Source organism: Glandiceps talaboti, chromosome 16 (assembly GCF_964340395.1).
Source record: "Glandiceps talaboti chromosome 16, keGlaTala1.1, whole genome shotgun sequence".
Taxonomy (NCBI): Eukaryota; Metazoa; Hemichordata; class Enteropneusta; family Spengelidae; genus Glandiceps; species Glandiceps talaboti.
In genome coordinates this window covers 17,586,632-17,604,896 of record NC_135564.1, presented here as the reverse complement: position 1 = coordinate 17,604,896, position 18,265 = coordinate 17,586,632, and the positions used below count along the sequence as shown (strand labels likewise).

Below are 18,265 nucleotides of genomic sequence, written 5' to 3'. Positions count from 1 at the left end.
GATAGGGTAGGATCTAGACAGTACAGCATCTCTGATAGGGTAGGATCTAGATAGCATCTCTGATATGGTAGGATCTAGACAGTACAGCATCTCTGATAGGGTAGGATCTAGACAGTACAGCATCTCTGATAGGGTAGGATCTAGACAGTACAGCATCTCTGATAGGGTAGGATCTAGACAACATCTCTGATAGGGTAGGATCTAGACAACATCTCTGATATGGTAGGATCTAGACAGTACAGCATCTCTGATAGGGTAGGATCTAGACAGTACAGCATCTCTGATAGGGTAGGATCTAGACAGTACAGCATCTCTGATAGGGTAAGATCTAGACAGTACAGCATCTATGATAGGATCTAGACAGCATCTCTGATAGGAAGTTTTCCTCAAGTGGCCACACACATTCAACCTCATTTACACTATCTTGATTACAGGATGATTATATCTACATAATCAAGGCATTGTTATCACACACTTGTGTAATCTACCACGCAACAACAGTAGTTTTAGTTTGTGTCTATCTTAGTTTGCCAATAGCTTGATTTTCATAGTAGTATATCAACAATAGTTTTAGTTTGTGTCTATCTTAGTTTGCCAATAGCTTGATTTTCATAGTAATAACTTCAGTTTAACTGAGTTGATGGAATTGAGGGACAACATACTTATTACTTTATTTTTGTTTCACTTCTTTAAAGTCAGAGATGAATTGCCACCATTTGTAAATATATGTTTGTGTACACTGTGTGTATTGCTTGCATTTGCTCATCATACTATAATGCACAGATACTATGGAACTCCTTGCGTCACTGATGCAAATGTATATTATATTTTGTGGCCAGTGCCCAATATTACTCCAAAAATAAACTATTATTATTATAACCGTTCAGTTTGCCACCTTTTATCATTCATATTTTTACTCGTATCCTTTCAATCATTTTATCAACACATGCTGCTATCCTCTTAATAACATACCAATGATATGGAAATATTTCTTTACTTACCAAAAAGTCATCTGGTGCGATGCCAAATAATTCTCTAAAATACCTAAATGCAACTGGTGCGTATGTCTTGAAACGAAAATCTGGATATTTATGTGCTGCAGTTAAATTACTTCCTTCACTGTATGGGGAACAAGAAAAGTTTAAAATATATCAAATATTCTAACTGATAACTCCTGCTACATATATTAAGGGTGTTAAGCTGAGTTATAAGCTTTTTTTTTAATACTCGAGTGGAAAAACTTACTTAAAGCCTATCAAAGCCTCACTGGGTGTAACTGGAATATTATGGGTATTTTTTCAATCAGACAGCCAACAATATTTTGGATGCATGTTGTCTATGGGTAAAGTAACAAACCTCTTTTGGCCTTGATAGTACTGTTGATGCCAGTGAGGGCAATATCACATGGCTTGTCATTCTTTACCAAAATTTTGATGATACCAAAGGATCACTTTAATTTGAACAGTTTTTCATCTAGACACCCAAAGTAATGTCTCCACCAAATCTAAAGGCAATCGGTCACATGGTTTTTGACTTTAAGTCATATACACACACACACACATAATCTGTATTCAGACGCGAGTCATATTTTGTCATATTCCTAAAAAACATTCAGAAATATTTATTTATTTATTACTAATTATGTACACATACATAAACCATAACATGCGATATAATAATCAGCATGTACAGTGCACATTCTCTGTTCTATACACATGATACAGAACCGTCGTGCTACTCACTAAGGATTCAAACACATAAAGATAATCTGACATCATCAAACGTCCAACACACACCATATTTTATTTCTATTAATTTCAGCAACAAAAATTGCAAAAAGATAAGGCGACTGTTGACAGTCTAACACACACATACACACACTTAAGTCATTTACACACACACGCACGCGCGCGCATGCACGCACACACCCACACCCACGCACATGCACGCACGCACGCACACACACACACACACACACACACACACACACACACACACACACAAACACACACACACACACACACACAACTGCACATACACAGACATTTTATGACATGCCTACAGCCCTACTGAACTTCTTTAGTGTACGGTTGTGCTAAAAATGTATAATTACATGTCACAGGATGTATTACCTTGGAAAGAATACACTTTCTACTACTGTAAAATCTTGCATCAGAACGTCTCTCTCTGGTTTGGCTGACAATCCACCCACAGCATGTCCTATACCTAGTTGTATAGCTGACATCAAAGCTGATGACGTTGTCTGAAAAATAAACAAGTATTTGGATCACAAAGTCTCAAACTGTGCATAGCACAAAGTCATAAGTTGATTATGTACTTGCTTGGCGACACTTGTTTTGTCAGGTCAAGATGTTTATAATCTTGGATGCAAGCATGCATGCCCCATTTTACACCAACAATATTGAGAAAGCTTTATATAGCGGACCTTATTTATAATTTTAGATTTTTTCATCAGAAAAGTGTATAATCTGTTGAAAGACAAACCTAATCTCTGTAATTCAAATACGATGACATTTTAGGTACATAATAACACTGTAAACATCCCTCCAAGATATTTTTTGAGGGAGAAATCTAACATCGTATAAAATCCACAAGTTTTAGTACATGGTTTCAACAACTGTAGTTGTCAACTATACTCAAAAGACTTACCTTTTTGTAGGTGGTCTCACCAAATGTATCAACACGTCTGTGTCCAATTTTCTTCTCCATTTTGGGAGTAGCTGGTGATTTGGCCGATTTATTGGTACCAGTTTTATCATTGACTGCCATCTGCAAAGATAAAAGAAAAGTACACGATTTTAACATGGATACTTTCATTGTCTTCAGTTTCATGTATTTTTGTCGACATTCTTGAAGGAGCATACACACATCAAATTCAATTTACAACATTAATAATTATGTAATTTTGTTTAATACCTCTGGGGCAATGATACCGTAACTATACCATGAATGAGCATATTTTCATTGTCTTATATTTCTTATACATGCAGGATTGCCAATTACCTTTTCATTCATTGTGAATGTGAGCTTTTATGTAAAGAGGCCATAAAACTAATACATACATCTCCATACATGTACTTCAACAAGTATTTTTTTTAATACTAGCATGGCAACCGTTGTATACTGGATGGTTCAGATCCATAAATTTCAAAAGCTAGCTGTCAAAGAAAGTTCACTGACAGTAAGCCTCTACCGTGTACATGTATGTGTTAATTAATGTATGAGGAAAATAAAGTGCCTGGATAAAACCTACATAGCTGAATAGGGTCAAATTGAATGACACCTTTACTTACTTACAACCATACTGACTTTTAATCAAATTCTGCCTGCAGTAAACTGTGTCCAACTCAAATTGAAGAAGTAAGAATATATTTAAATCATGCACAAGCCAAGTTATACAAACGTGAACAGAAAACACAGGATTTATATCCTGACTATTAAATTGAATGTCTCCTTTGCTTACTTACAACCATACTGACTTTTAAGTTTTAATCAAATTCTGCCTGCAGTAAACTGTGTCCAACTCAAATTGAAGTGGTATAAATATATTTAAATCATGCACAAGCAAACTTATACGCACGTGAACAGAAAACACAGGATTTATATCCTGACTGTTCTACATCACGGCAACATGCTTCTATGTCATTATTTCTGTTGTGTTCAATATATGAGTCAAAACATTAGAATCACTATTACTTTCTCTCTTTTAAAAAAATTAAGCCTGCATATCTTCCTATCTACATTTTCTTCATCAGAAAATATTCCTATCATAAAGGTTTCATCGCTGTTTATCTTTGATTCAAAGTGACAAGGCCCCTTATGTCCCTATTCATTTTTAATGTGAAGTGACAAGGCCCCTTATGTCACTATTCATCTTTATTGTGAAGTGACAAGGCCTCCTATGTCACTATTCATTTTTAATTCAAAGTGACAAGGCCCCTTATGTCCCTATTCATCTTTAATGTGAAGTAACAAGGCCCCTTATGTCACTATTCATCTTTACTATGAAGTGACAAAGCCTCCTATGTCACTATTCATTTTTAATTCAAAGTGAGAAAGCCCCTTATCTCACTATTCATCTTTATTGTGAAGTGACAAAGCCTCCTATGTCACTATTCATTTTTAATTCAAAGTGACAAGGCTCCTTAAGCCACTCTTACTTTCTTCGACTGAACAAAGACAAATATTGAGAAATAATTTCTACATACATCATCAACGATACAGACGAAAAGATGAAATATATTCAAATCAAAGTATGTTTATTGTATGACTAGGTGACAAGTTGTTATAATTTGATTCTACCTATCTTTGTATCACTATCAGTAGTAATTTTCTTTTTCTCAGACACAATGTTATAGATACGACATACAATTTAATACAAGTGTGTGGGAGTGAAGTATTCAAAATGTACTACATGTATATGACTTGGAATTATGAAAAGCAGAAATCAATAAGTGCTTTATAAGATCCTTTATTATAATTCTCTGCGGGAAGTGTGAAAATCAATAATACAATCGATAATATTCACAGCAATGGAACAAAGTAAATATAGGTAGCAATGGAACAAAGTAGACATACATGTAGGTGGCAATGGTAAAACATAAACATCAGTGGCAATGGAACAAAGTAAACACAGGTGGCAATGGAGGAAAGTAGACATAGGTGGCAATGGAGAAAAGTAGACATACATGTAGGTGGCAATGGAACAAAGTAAACACAGGTGGCAATGGAGGAAAGTAGACATAGGTGGCAATGGAGAAAAGTAGACATACATGTAGGTGGCAATGGGGCAAAGTAGACATAGGTGGCAATGGAAAAAAGTAGACATACATGTAGGTGGCAATGGGGCAAAGTAGACATAGGTGGTAATGGAGAAAAGTAGACATAGGTGGCAATGGAGAAAAGTAGACATACATGTAGGTGGCAATGGGGCAAAGTAGACATAGGTGGCAATGGAAAAAAGTAGACATACATGTAGGTGGCAATGGGGCAAAGTAGACATAGGTGGTAATGGAGAAAAGTAAACATAGGTGGCAATGGAGAAAAGTAGACATAGGTAGACATAGGGCTTCGCGAAAATACGGAGCGTCGCAGTCAGACGTCAACGAACAGATATCTCTATGTGGTCGATGAGGCCGCACAGTACAAGGTTGTTCGAGTACGATCATGGAGTACGTTATGTAGATGGTATCGGTACATACAAAATAATTCATTTAGCATCAATTTTAGTAAAGCGAGGCTCCGAGGACTGTGAGAGAGTCTAGCTACGATCATCTCCACCGTATAGTCAAATGGATTTCTCTAGCATTCTGTTCTTACCACTGACAGCGGCAGTTTAATGCTATTGGAGTGTTGATATAATAAATGTAATGATGTTATCGTGTCCTCATGTGACTTTCAAACTGGACATTGTGTTTGTAGTAAGCTGGAGAAGTAACCAATTATAACCACCTTTCAGTATGTGATAGATTACTATTGACATTCACCGTCAACCTTTCCCCAGGTTTAGTTAGAATGTTTTGGTAGAATTTGTCTGTTTGACTATACGTGGAGAGAGAGAGATTGTAGAAAATGACTTCATGTACAGTAACTAGACTAATATAATACTAGTAAGTACCGGGGTATAGCATGACTGAATAGAACATCATAAAACATCACAAAACATAGAATTTTAAATTTCACCTCCATAGAGAAATGATATTGACATACATCATAAAGTAGCCTAATTATTTTTTATCTGAGTTTATCATGGTGATGACATCCATGTCATAAGTAATAAAATATACATCATGAAAATCATTGTGGACAAACATAAGCTTATCTATCGACAGACTTCCCCTTAGGCCTTATACTTCATAGTTAAAATATTTGCATACTAACAATCTAATCATCTTCCATTCAACTATTTACCATCTACATACCATTTTTACAAGCCAGAGTATATTTTTCTGCTGATGCAGTGAGCTTGTCTCAGATGGTGTAACATAGAGACCTGTGGTTTTTTTACTATGATGGTACGTTAGTTGTCAGGAGAAAAACAGAAATTAAAAGTCCCATCCTTATCAATATCATAACATTTGTATGAGAACATAAAATTTATTATCAAGAAGTGTGATATTTTAACTTTATTAGTAAGTGAAGCAAACCCCTCTCCCTAGTTAAAAATCCCTCTTCTGATCAAATCATGTTAAAAGACAGTGGCCATTGCAAGATTTGGGTTCTCTAGCACTGTGTAACTGTCAACTCTCCAGCATCGCATACCTGTCAATTCTCTAGTACTGCGTAACTGTCAACTCTCCAGCATCGCATACCTGTCAATTCTCTACCACTGCGTAACTGTCAACTCCCCAGCATTGCATACCTGTCAATTCTCTGGCACTGCGTAGCTGTCAACTCTCCGGCATTGCATACCTGTCAATTCTCTAGCACTGTGTAACTGTCAACTCCCCAGCATTGCATACCTGTCAATTCTCTAGCATTGCGTAACTGTCAACTTTCCAGCATCGCATACCTGTCAATTCTCGAGCACTGCGTAACTGTCAACTCCCCAGCATTTCATACCTGTCAATTCTCTAGCATTGCGTAACTGTCAACTTTCCAGCATTGCATACCTGTCAATTCTCTAGCATTGCGTAACTGTCAACTTTCCAGCATCGCATAACTGTCAATTCTCTAGCACTGCGTAACTGTCAACTTTCCAGCATTGCATACCTGTCAATTCTCTAGCATTGCGTAACTGTCAACTTTCCAGCATCGCATAACTGTCAATTCTCTAGCACTGCGTAACTGTCAACTTTCCAGCATTGCATACCTGTCAATTCTCTAGCATTGCGTAACTGTCAACTTTCCAGCATCGCATAACTGTCAATTCTCTAGCACTGCGTAACTGTCAACTTTCCAGCATTGCATAACTGTCACTTCTCTAGCATTGCATAACTGTCACTTCTCCAGCATCGCATAACTGTCACTTCTCTAGCATCGCATAACTGTCAATTCTCTAGCACTGCATAACTGTCAATTCTCCAGCATCGCATACCTGTCAATTCTCTAGCACTGCGTAACTGTCAACTCCCCAGCATCGCATACCTGTCAATTCTCTAGCACTGTGTAACTGTCAACTCTCCAGCATCGCATACCTGTCAATTCTCTAGCACTGCATAACTGTCAATTCTCCAGCATCGCATAACTGTCAATTCTCTAGCATCGCATAACTGTCAATTCTCTAGCATCGCATAACTGTCAATTCTCTAGCAACGCTTACTAAATACATGTTTTCTGAAGTACTGTAATCACTTTAATTTAGACAATCTTTCCTAGTGTTAGTCTACAGGCAACTCTTTTAATCCCTAATATTTCATCCTGACAAGTCTTACATGTTGGCGCCATCTACAACTCCACTGAGCTTTTAACTAGATTAATATGACTTCAAGCTCTCTATAGGCACTCTGTCTTCCCTTGTAACTGTGGTTTCCTGAAAACAAACTGATACGACGCCGACGTCAATCTTGATTTCCTACACGATTCAAACCTATGACATTACGTATTGTATATGTAATTTATCACCAAAATCTTAGTTACCACTAGCAAACTGGTAAAACTATGAATCTGCAATTCATTACCAATGTTTATGGTACAAAGTACAAACTGGTACCTCTATTTATGGCCAAAGGTTTTGAAATAACAGTTAAAAGCTATGACGTTATACAGGTATTGCCTGGTAGTACGAACATTAAAATTAACTATTGAAACACTCCATGTTATTGAAATTTCATGAAAGCAAAACTGAAACTGAATGGGTATGTAGATGTGTATTGCTCACATTTGTATTACAATTGACAAACTAGTATGCCTTTCAAAGTTGCATTAGTATTGTACATGTATGTGTAATTTATTACCCAACTTACCAACTGTTTAAAGCTTAGCTATGACATGACGTACTGTGTTTGTTATGTACTGCCTGTGTCATCAATGAATTTCAACAAAGAAACATCTGGAAATACATGTACACTCTTGATGTATATAAATCTGGATGCAGAGGCATTTAGAAATTCCCTATTGATAAATTTCCACAAAGAAACATCTGGAAATACACTAATTTAAAAGCAGAATCAAATGTAATTGTAAAAGCAGACAATGAAATCAGAAATTCTCTCATCGATACATTTCTTATTTTGAACCCCCCTGGAAATCCACTTTTATCAAAACAGTATCATCTAGAAATCGACTCCTCATGGAAAACCACTTGTCACTTGGAAATACAAATTTAAATGCAGAACCATTTGAAAATACACCAGTGAAAGAAATTGTGCAAATTGTAACATACCAATTATTTTTATAAAGCGCTTCATTATATCACACTGTTGGTGACAGTGAGGTGATTAAATGTGTTGTTGCCATGGTAAACTGAACACATCCAGAGAAAGATATATTCTGTATCATAACCTGACCAGTACTACAGTATGTAGACATTGAGTTTCTTATCTGAACTACTGTAGGCATACTTTTGTTGGTTTAAAGTTTGATGAACCATGAAATGCTTGGAGTTCATAAGACAGCTAGTTATAAGTTAGTACTAACAGTAGATGAAACGAAGCCAATAATATATCAGTTACAACTTTAGCCTAGAATGATGCAATCATGTGGGGATTTTCACTTCTGCCATTTCCCTACCATGCATGCCATTTCGCTAGCAGCTGTTAACGTTAATGAAGCTTTTGGCTAGAATTCAGATGCAAATTCTTATTGGGTTTCAATTTTTTTCCACTGTGAGATGATATGAATAGCACCACCATGTGGTTAGAGCTGTACGACGTAAACAAAATTACATGCACCATATTCAATTATCACTGCTGGAAATCATTGTCGACTTTCAGGTTTGGATAAACAGTCACTAGCAAAATGCCAGGCATGACTGGGGAAAAGCGAGAGTACAATCCTAACATGAGATTAGATTCTAGGTTATTACAACTTATATATTGGGTTTTTATATCATTCTATAAACAAGATAGGTAGAATTTGACCTCAAACGTCGAAGTCATGATTGATTTCTACATTCTTCAACAGATACAGTCACAGCCTCAGAAAGGTCACCTTCAAAGCAGATGTACTTTCGTTTGCAAGAAAATGTTAAATGGTTATAGATACTGGTCAGATTTATCACAGATCACAAAATAAACGTGATGTGCATACCCCTAATCCCTATATTGTGAAAGTTAGGTACATTTGTGCTAAAACTGACACGTTCTTGGCACCTTAACAGAAGTGCAAGCAAGCATGCATTGATAAATGGATGGAGTCCATTCTTGTAGCTCCCTATAGGCAGTACCTATTAAGACTGAAGATTTCATATATATTATTCCGACTACCGTTATGCAAAACAGAATAGCGGAACTCTGAATGAGGAAGTAATTGGCAGCACCTATATATGTTTTATGAATTCAAGTCATGTACTGTAGGTGTAAAAGGTCACGGTACAAATGATTCTCTTTAATAAATAGTATTTGAACAATTTTAAATTGTGTGGCTGTCAAATTTATACGGAGTGAAATATTGAAGGGCGAGGCTTCCCATCAAACATGTCAAGAATAGAGGTTAACCAACACTCGTACATTTGTACATGACTGCAAGGCAATTTTATATATGTTATGCAAAGATGACGAATGCATTAACAATAAATGAGTTTTTAAAAATACATTATTCTAAGCCATTTATCTGTGAGTTCTTATTTACATGATTTATCAATCTGATGTAGAAATATGGCTGGATTTACTTTATCAATATCTCTATTTACTTTGGTGTTGTTTGTTTTCTATTTTGTTGTTGAATGAGGCGCTCACTCCAAGAACAACAAAATAGAAAACAAACAACATTTTACAAATTAGAGCTAAGAGGTATACTAAATAAAGCAATAGAGCCTATTCTTACATCAGATTATCCTCTTTCTACCAGGGAAGTATTAGTTTGTACTCACAAAAATACAAGTTGGGAAAACAGGATTAATCTGCTTGATGAGTTACAGACTGGGATAATTTCAACTTTAATTCTGACACACCAAAAATAGTTAAAACCTGGTCTTGAAGGACAGAGTTGAGTTTACAATGAAGTAAAACTAAGATTAGGAGGTAGGGTCCAAATAAGATATGATTTTATTCAAAAACCTTCATCAGGTTTATAGCATTAAAATGAGCTTTGCTGACTAACCAGTGTAAGTTTTCAATAAACTGTGCTTTCAGAAAATTTTCACAAAGTCACATATTTATGTTCATAATTTGAACTTTATTTTGCCTACTTTTTATTAGTACTTCACCAAAGCTTTCACCAGCTATCCACCATGGCTTTCATCAATCAATTCACATTATTATTTATACGTCATAGCTGTCAGGAAATATTATTTTAGTTTTGATGTTTTTAAAAAGTACTTTACAAAAGATTTTTTTCTCTTCAATACATGTTTATGTGGTGTGCATCATAGCCCTGATAATGATATCTGACTTTGATAGTCATGTGCCATTAACATCTAGATTACAATGTTACAGAACTGGGTCACCCATATTTTATTTGTCAACTCATCATTTTCAGGAAATAAACTTTGATTGTAAAATTAATTTCTGTATAAAATGAAGACATTTCTTCCCGTTAATTAAATTAGTATTTACGTCAATAAATCACATGCAAGGTAATATCTATTAGTTGAAACAAACATTTCAAAGTAAAAGCTAAAACATGACATGAAAAGTTTCAATATCACTGTCACCACAGCTTGGTGTCACTAGACACTCTTCTTTCTGACAAATAGCCATCTGTCTTGAAAGTGTCATAAAATTCAAATTAATACTCTAATGGTTCCAACAACAACAACAAAAACAACAACAACAACAACAAACAAACAAACAAACAAAACAGTATAAGAAATATCCATTGACATGTGTATAAATTATACAGAAGACCCAGTGTTATGGGTGGAAAGGTAAAGTCTATAAGCACTTCACAAGGGTGCAAAGTGATATTAGTACAAGGTATGGGATTGTCCCAATCTATATAAATTTTACCTACTTTTCCTCAGGTTTTCTGAACCATAACAAAATAACTGAGCTACTATGCTTTACTGAATTTTACATATTAAATTTTCTATATTTAAGTAAGTTATAAATTGTGTATTCTTCACACATCACTACCACATACACAGTACATATGTGTATATATGTACAGTTACATTTAAATGTACATATGTACATGTATGGATGGATGCATGCATGCACGCACACACACATGCATGCACACACACATGCACGCACACATGCACACACACACATGCACACACACAAATTAGCTGCACTAGTATTTTATAGCACTTGTGATGAGTATTTGTAACTAAAGACGAATCCACAATAGCTATTTTTGATATCTAGCATACATCATTTTGTAAAATGATACTGTATACACATTTGAGAGTGTACAAACATGTTCAGATTAAATAATGCATGAGACATACGGCAGTATAGAACTCATCAAAACCACTTGCTATTCTGGACACGTATGACAAATTGTCATTTCTTTTGTATTCATTTGATGCATTCAGTACTTTATCATCATATATCTTGTCTCTACATCTACAGGAATTTGTCAATTTCAAACAATTTTGTAGTGTATTGAATAGATCAACAATACCTCAGCAACAGGTTGCAGCCATTCTTATAGATGGTCAAAGGTGACAGATCAAAGTTCACCACATCCTGATACATTGTATCTAGAATCTATACTGATTTCACATGATTGGTAGTCTAGAAGCTATCCATTGGGTTTGAATCTGAAGATCTATATTTAGAGATTATTCAATACCACATTGCCATCCATCCCTCATTGTACATGTACATGACGACTAGCCATTGTGATCACATTCTCTAAGATATATTCTCCAAATTCTGATTTGAGTGGCACCAGGAAGACAACTTTTCTGAACATTGTAAAATAACTAACTGAAGTATGGATTGATTGATTGATTGAACTGAGAGTATAATTTTGCTATTGATCAGACCATAATGGCAAAGGAAATACTGTAGCCCAGAGGAAATACTCAGTCTGTATAACCCCCAGACTTGGCTTTCTTACATCTCTGTAAGCTGAGACTGTGACAATCTCAGCCTGTAAGCCGAGACTGACATTCTCAGCTTGCAGGGAAGTATTAAAGAAAGCCAAGTCTGGGGGTTATACAGACTGAGTAAATGTGTGGGACAAGAAGTCCGAGATCAAATCAATCCCACACTCTGTACCAATGCATATGTTAAATTTAGTGTTTGCCAGAATGCCAACTCATGTGAGATATTCCATCTCAGCCAATTGGAGGTGTATATATATAAATCTCACTTGACAAGGTCTATCCAATATGTCAAACCTACGTTTCTGGGCAAGAAATACTGTTAACATTCACACTGAACAAACACTAGTAGTAGTACGAGCAATGCTGACAAATTCAGGGGATAAATCCTAGGGGACACACAGAAATATCCATAGGGAGACTTGTAGCAAAATCCAAGTAGGACATATAGAAGATATATATTTTATTCAATTTTATTATTTTGATTTTGTCTAATTAATGAAGCACAATTTACTGTAATGAACTGTAAGCTGTAGATATTATGTTACACTTACACCAACGTTGTGTTTATTATAATATAACTGAAAATATTAAACTTAAATTTGATCTTCAACTATCTGACCTATATTACTTTACTTTGATGAGTAAGCTCATGACATATTTCATTTATAAAACACCATCTGGGGATACAAATCATAACATCATATGTTTCCACATTTTAGTTCTTAAATTATTCATCAGTACCTGCGGCCACGATGTGTGAATATAGAAAAGCTGACACAGCCAGGTACCACTGAGATGACAATTACTGTAAAGGGGTCATCTGAGGCTAGCCAATTAGTCTAGTGGTTTCCTACACATTACACAATGCATTCATTTAATACTGGTTTATGTTGTGGGTGGTAAGAAGGTGATATGCACCAGAGTTCACCCTATCATGTATTACTTACTGAGGTTTTTCCATCAATGATATAAACACCACATTTCATCACGTTCGTTTCAAAGGTTCCCAAACCACTGCAAAGGTACTCTACTGTTTGTACCTGATTACACATGTTTGTATAGTCATACTTCCTACTACCCTTACAGGATTCTCCCCAGCCCCAAACAAGTGCTGGCCAGTTATTTATATTCGTGAACATTAATATTCATTACCTAATCAACAAAATATCAAGTGTCAACTGCAAGTTACAATTTGAATTGTATAATTTACACTGTGATTATTTTCTGAATGACATTCACAATATGGACTGAAAAGTACTGACCACTTTTGGAATAACCCTATCCTTCACAAAAACAGGTTAACATTTCACTTTTCAATTTCAGGGATCAATTTTATACACGACGATAGTCAATATTTTACTACCGACAGTAAATAGGTGATATCTATCTGAGTTCCCTAGGCATATTTCGTCACACACACATTGTGGTTGAAAGTATGGAAATCTAATCAACTTTTACTACATTGTAGATTTTTTCCCCTATAAACTGTTACTTGGGATTGCAAACCTTGGCAAACATTCTGGCGCTATTTGGATCACATCTACACAGAATTATGCATTACATAAAAATATTCATAAGAAACTGAGTCATGTTCTTACAAAATGACAGTACAAGCCACTATTCTTTTGGATATACACATTCAAATATTAGAAACAATGAATTTTATATGAATTTGTTCATTCCTGTACAGACATTAGCCCCTTGATAGCTCTCAAGTACTGTCTATGATTCTTACAAGCTGGAACGCATTCTCCCATCTCGCAAGTTCTACCATATAGTCTAGTTCGTATACAGTATCATTACAATTTATACCTTCACTCACACAGTTGGCATCCAGACTAGTATAGTTCTACAATTACCAAAGAGGTCTGGAGGTTATCATGATGAAATTTGTGTGGGTGTGTTTGCGATTTGCAACGGAGTACATGACACATAATGAAACCGAGAAGTTGATTCTGAAATGACAAATGGTAGTAGCAGGTAGGAGTAAAAACATTGAATACCACAATGCCCACGTCATAGATATGCACTGCAGAGAGAGTATAAAACAGATAAACCTTGTAACTACAACTACTGCTAATTAATACATAAATCAAGAGACATCTTGGGAAAAAAAACAATCAAGGTCATTCTCCAGGAATATTTCTTGGAAACCATTGTTGATAATGTCAAAGTTGAAGCATAGTTTGACGACTACGTTTGTCAAAATGTGTAAAAAGGGAACACCAGTGAGGAAATAGTCATATATATTTTCATAAAAACAATGGGTTCTGGAGAGTCATTTCATGATTTTATATCACCTACAATTATTTGCAATTTCAGAGAAACATCAAGTTGATCTTGAGCATTTATAGGGTGTTTTGCTACAGACTACTGCATCATAGGAGAGAGCAGAAATACACTATTCAAAGGTTGAATACTGAATATTCATGACAGCTATTTCATACTGAAGTGTGTAGCATTTTGTACTCATGAATATTCAGTGTTCAACCATTGAATAATGTATTTCTGCTATCTCCCATGATGCAATAGCACATAGCAAAGATACCCTATAAATGCTAGTTAGATCACCTTGATGTTTCTCTGAAATCACAAATAATTGTAGCTAATGTAAAATCATGGAATGATTCTCCAGAGCCTGCATGTTTTCTGAAAATGTCTCTATTTCCTGGAGTGACGTTACCTTTTAATGAGCTGCAAGCAATTCAAAGAAGAGATGATTAATGTTGTATGGTATGTGATCTATAATATACATTATTATGTCAAATGTTGACTTCTTTCAAATATTTATACATTCCTGACCAACAAAAGTATTCTGTCACCAGATGACTGATTTCAAAGATAACCTGTGGCAGGTGTACAGAATACTGAACTCATCATCTTGACTCAAATCATGTGGATTGGAGTCTACATTGTGTCAGTACACGACTTCTTTCCTCTGCTATGCCATGCATGACATTTCCGTTCCATTCCCGTACATTCAATACGCATGGTTACGAAGTGAACTAACATTAAATTATTGAAACTCTTTGATGGAACTAGACAACCTGAAAAAAGAATTGACAATTGCCAACTGTTCAAACAGACCAACAAAACGACACACAGCAAGTGTATAAATAAATCTTCTTGCAAGCAACTACCTTTAAAAGTTTAATTAATAAGTTCCTCCATAAATCTGTAAGATGTTTTATTTCAAGTCACGTTATTTCTACTTCTTTCGCAAATGCACTGTGGTTTCATGTAATTTAATTAAAACATGTTCTTTCAAATGTCACTTTCAGCGAACTTTGACAGGTCCCTTTCCACAAGACTGCCACCAACTCAACAAATCTATAGGACATCTTATTTCAAATCACTTAAGTTCCATCTTTTGTATAAAAAAAAAAAAAAAATTATGTGTAGCTGAAATCGTGTTATTTAAAATGTCACTTTGGACTAACTTTGACAAGGTCACTATCAACAAGACTGCTGCCAACTCATATTACCATACTACATTCATCTCATGCTACATGGAGAGAAGTTTCATGCCTGTTAGTATGCAAAGGAAAATATGACATTTATGATAGGTAATGGTCTAGTATGGTATTGTTATGATTTACACCTCCACTCATGTATAGTCAAAGTCGGGTACTCTAGAAGTCCTGAGATGCATGAGATGCAATTTAAAATTCATCCACAGCCACCCACCAACACAGTCATTAACATCATGTCTTTGTTAATTAATCACAAAATTCTAACCAATAACACAATCCCTCATAAAGTTAGTGTTTATTCAAATGGGGCAGTTAAAATAAAAGTAATGTCCAAAAAATAGGTATATTTGTCAGCTCAGGATGCTACTTATACACTGTTTACGTCACTTTAACAGTTGGGATTCACTGATTGGATGAACAACTTTTTGTGCTGATTGAGTGACTTTGACTAGACATGGTTTAAAGACCATGCTGGCAACTAGACAGACTAGTATTAGTGGTCAAAAAATACCAGCTTGCAAGGGTAATGTTAATGCTTTTCTCTTTCTCAAGGAATGGTGCTTGTGACCAAACTATTCACAAAGCCCTGGTACATCAAATTTTTGGTGAAGAGTAGTCTAGACATCTGTGATTCTGACTTCATATACATTTTCTGTTGGCTTGTTCTGGCAAACTTAATTTTCAAGCCAGATACATAGCCAAGTCTCTGGGTGAGGTGAGGATATTAGTCATTTGTAGCAACCAAAAATTGCAATATTGTCAGAACACATATCTTAATTTTTTTTTATTACACCAACCATATATACTCTGATACTTCAGTAATTAAAAGTACTCTCTACAAATTGTACATTATAGTCACTACTGTGGCTATGCCCATATGGTGAAAGTAACACAAACTCAGGAACATAAATTATCTAAACTTCCCTTCAAGCTAACCTTTATAGAATTACGAAAGTTTATTTTTTGTGGTAGTGCACATAAATTTTCCAAACTTTCCCTCTAGAAAACTTTGAATACTTGAGTGTTAGCACTTTATTGTTTATAATTTAATCATAAACATATCTGATCACATCATGCTGATCTGGTTTATATTGTAAGACTGCATCTTTTATTGGCTGAGTGGTCAAACCCACTGGATGTCAAGAAATGAGATCCTTCAAATTCAAATAAGATCACTGAGCACTAGTTATATACTTTCAAGCCCCTTGCACATAGAAGCAGTAGCCTCTATTTGAAGAAGATCATGTTTACTTAATTCTAACCAATGGAATAAACAGTGTAGTTTAAGCTGCACTAGTTGCAATGGGTACACATTTTTGAAAACGTTTGTTACATAAAATAACTTACTCACAATACCGTACACTCTGAATAGTATTCAATCACCTGTGGGTGAACATATTTGTAGCAGTTTGGGTCCGCACCCAAAAATCAGCGCCCTCAACGGCGATCATGATTTCCACCTGTTATTGCACTATCTACGGATAAGACAGACCACTGATCAACATGTACAATGTCTAATTATTGGTAGTTTAACGATTTTCAGTGAATAGCTTACAGTTTTTTAAATCAAAAAATGATACTTATTTTAAAAATATACTTTTCACAGAATGGCTGAGTTAATTAATACAGCTCAATTTTCATTACCATAAACTACATTGTATTTTTTCATTTCTCTGAACAAGGTGGAAAATAATTTGTTCCTTATCCCCCTGCTCTACACTGCATATGACAAAATCTATTAATGTATTCTAAATGTATTCTATACATACATTCTATACTTAGCTTCTGAGTTTTATAAAGTGTTTTTCCGAGATCTGATTCATTTGTTAATTTCTCTGGATTTTTTTTTAAAGCTCTTTCTTTCAATAGTTCCTGTTAAGTGCCTATGAACACTTTTTGGATATAAATAAAGCACTACATAAGTGCTTATTTATTATTTATTATTATCATTATTAGACCATATTCTCGCAGACCAAAGCTGATATTACTTCCGTGACACTGCAAAACCTCTTGACGGTGTGGTCTATGAAGTCTATCCATAGATCCATTGTACCTCATGGAGTATGCATTTCACATGGGAGTATTGCAAAAAAAGAAAGCTATCAAGGATGTGTGATACTAATAATGTACACTGCATTCTCCTTCATTTTAGCAATCTGAGATCTGATTCATTTGTTAATTTCTCTGGATTTTTTTTTAAAGCTCTTTCTTTCAATAGTTCCTGTTAAGTGCCTATGAACACTTTTTGGATATAAATAAAGCACTACATAAGTGCTTATTTATTATTTATTATTATCATTATTAGACCATATTCTCGCAGACCAAAGCTGATATTACTTCCGTGACACTGCAAAACCTCTTGACGGTGTGGTCTATGAAGTCTATCCATAGATCCATTGTACCTCATGGAGTATGCATTTCACATGGGAGTATTGCAAAAAAAGAAAGCTATCAAGGATGTGTGATACTAATAATGTACACTGCATTCTCCTTCATTTTAGCAATCTGAGAAGGGGATACATCATAGATAGCGCTGATAACCTTTATAAGACGGAATACATTTAAAGTTGGATTTTAACAAAATTTCCATTTCCCATTATCTAAATAGTGTTTCTGTAATGTCGGGGCGCTTTTTTGAGGGGTTAGCAAAGTAGGTAAAATCTACCTGAATCTC

General features: G+C 35.2%; 1 protein-coding gene across 1 annotated transcript in view; it reads right to left on the bottom strand.

The window, feature by feature from the left end:
• Positions 1-18,265, bottom strand: part of LOC144447833 (phosphatidylinositol 4-phosphate 5-kinase type-1 alpha-like) — a 79,941-nt gene that overhangs the window by 27,601 nt on the left and 34,075 nt on the right. The window contains exons 3-5 of the mRNA XM_078137941.1: positions 2,671-2,790; positions 2,133-2,263; positions 1,002-1,119 (exon numbers count right to left, since the gene is read on the bottom strand). Coding sequence (XP_077994067.1) covers positions 1,002-1,119; positions 2,133-2,263; positions 2,671-2,790 — 369 coding nt within the window. The remainder of the gene's footprint in view (positions 1-1,001; positions 1,120-2,132; positions 2,264-2,670; positions 2,791-18,265) is intronic.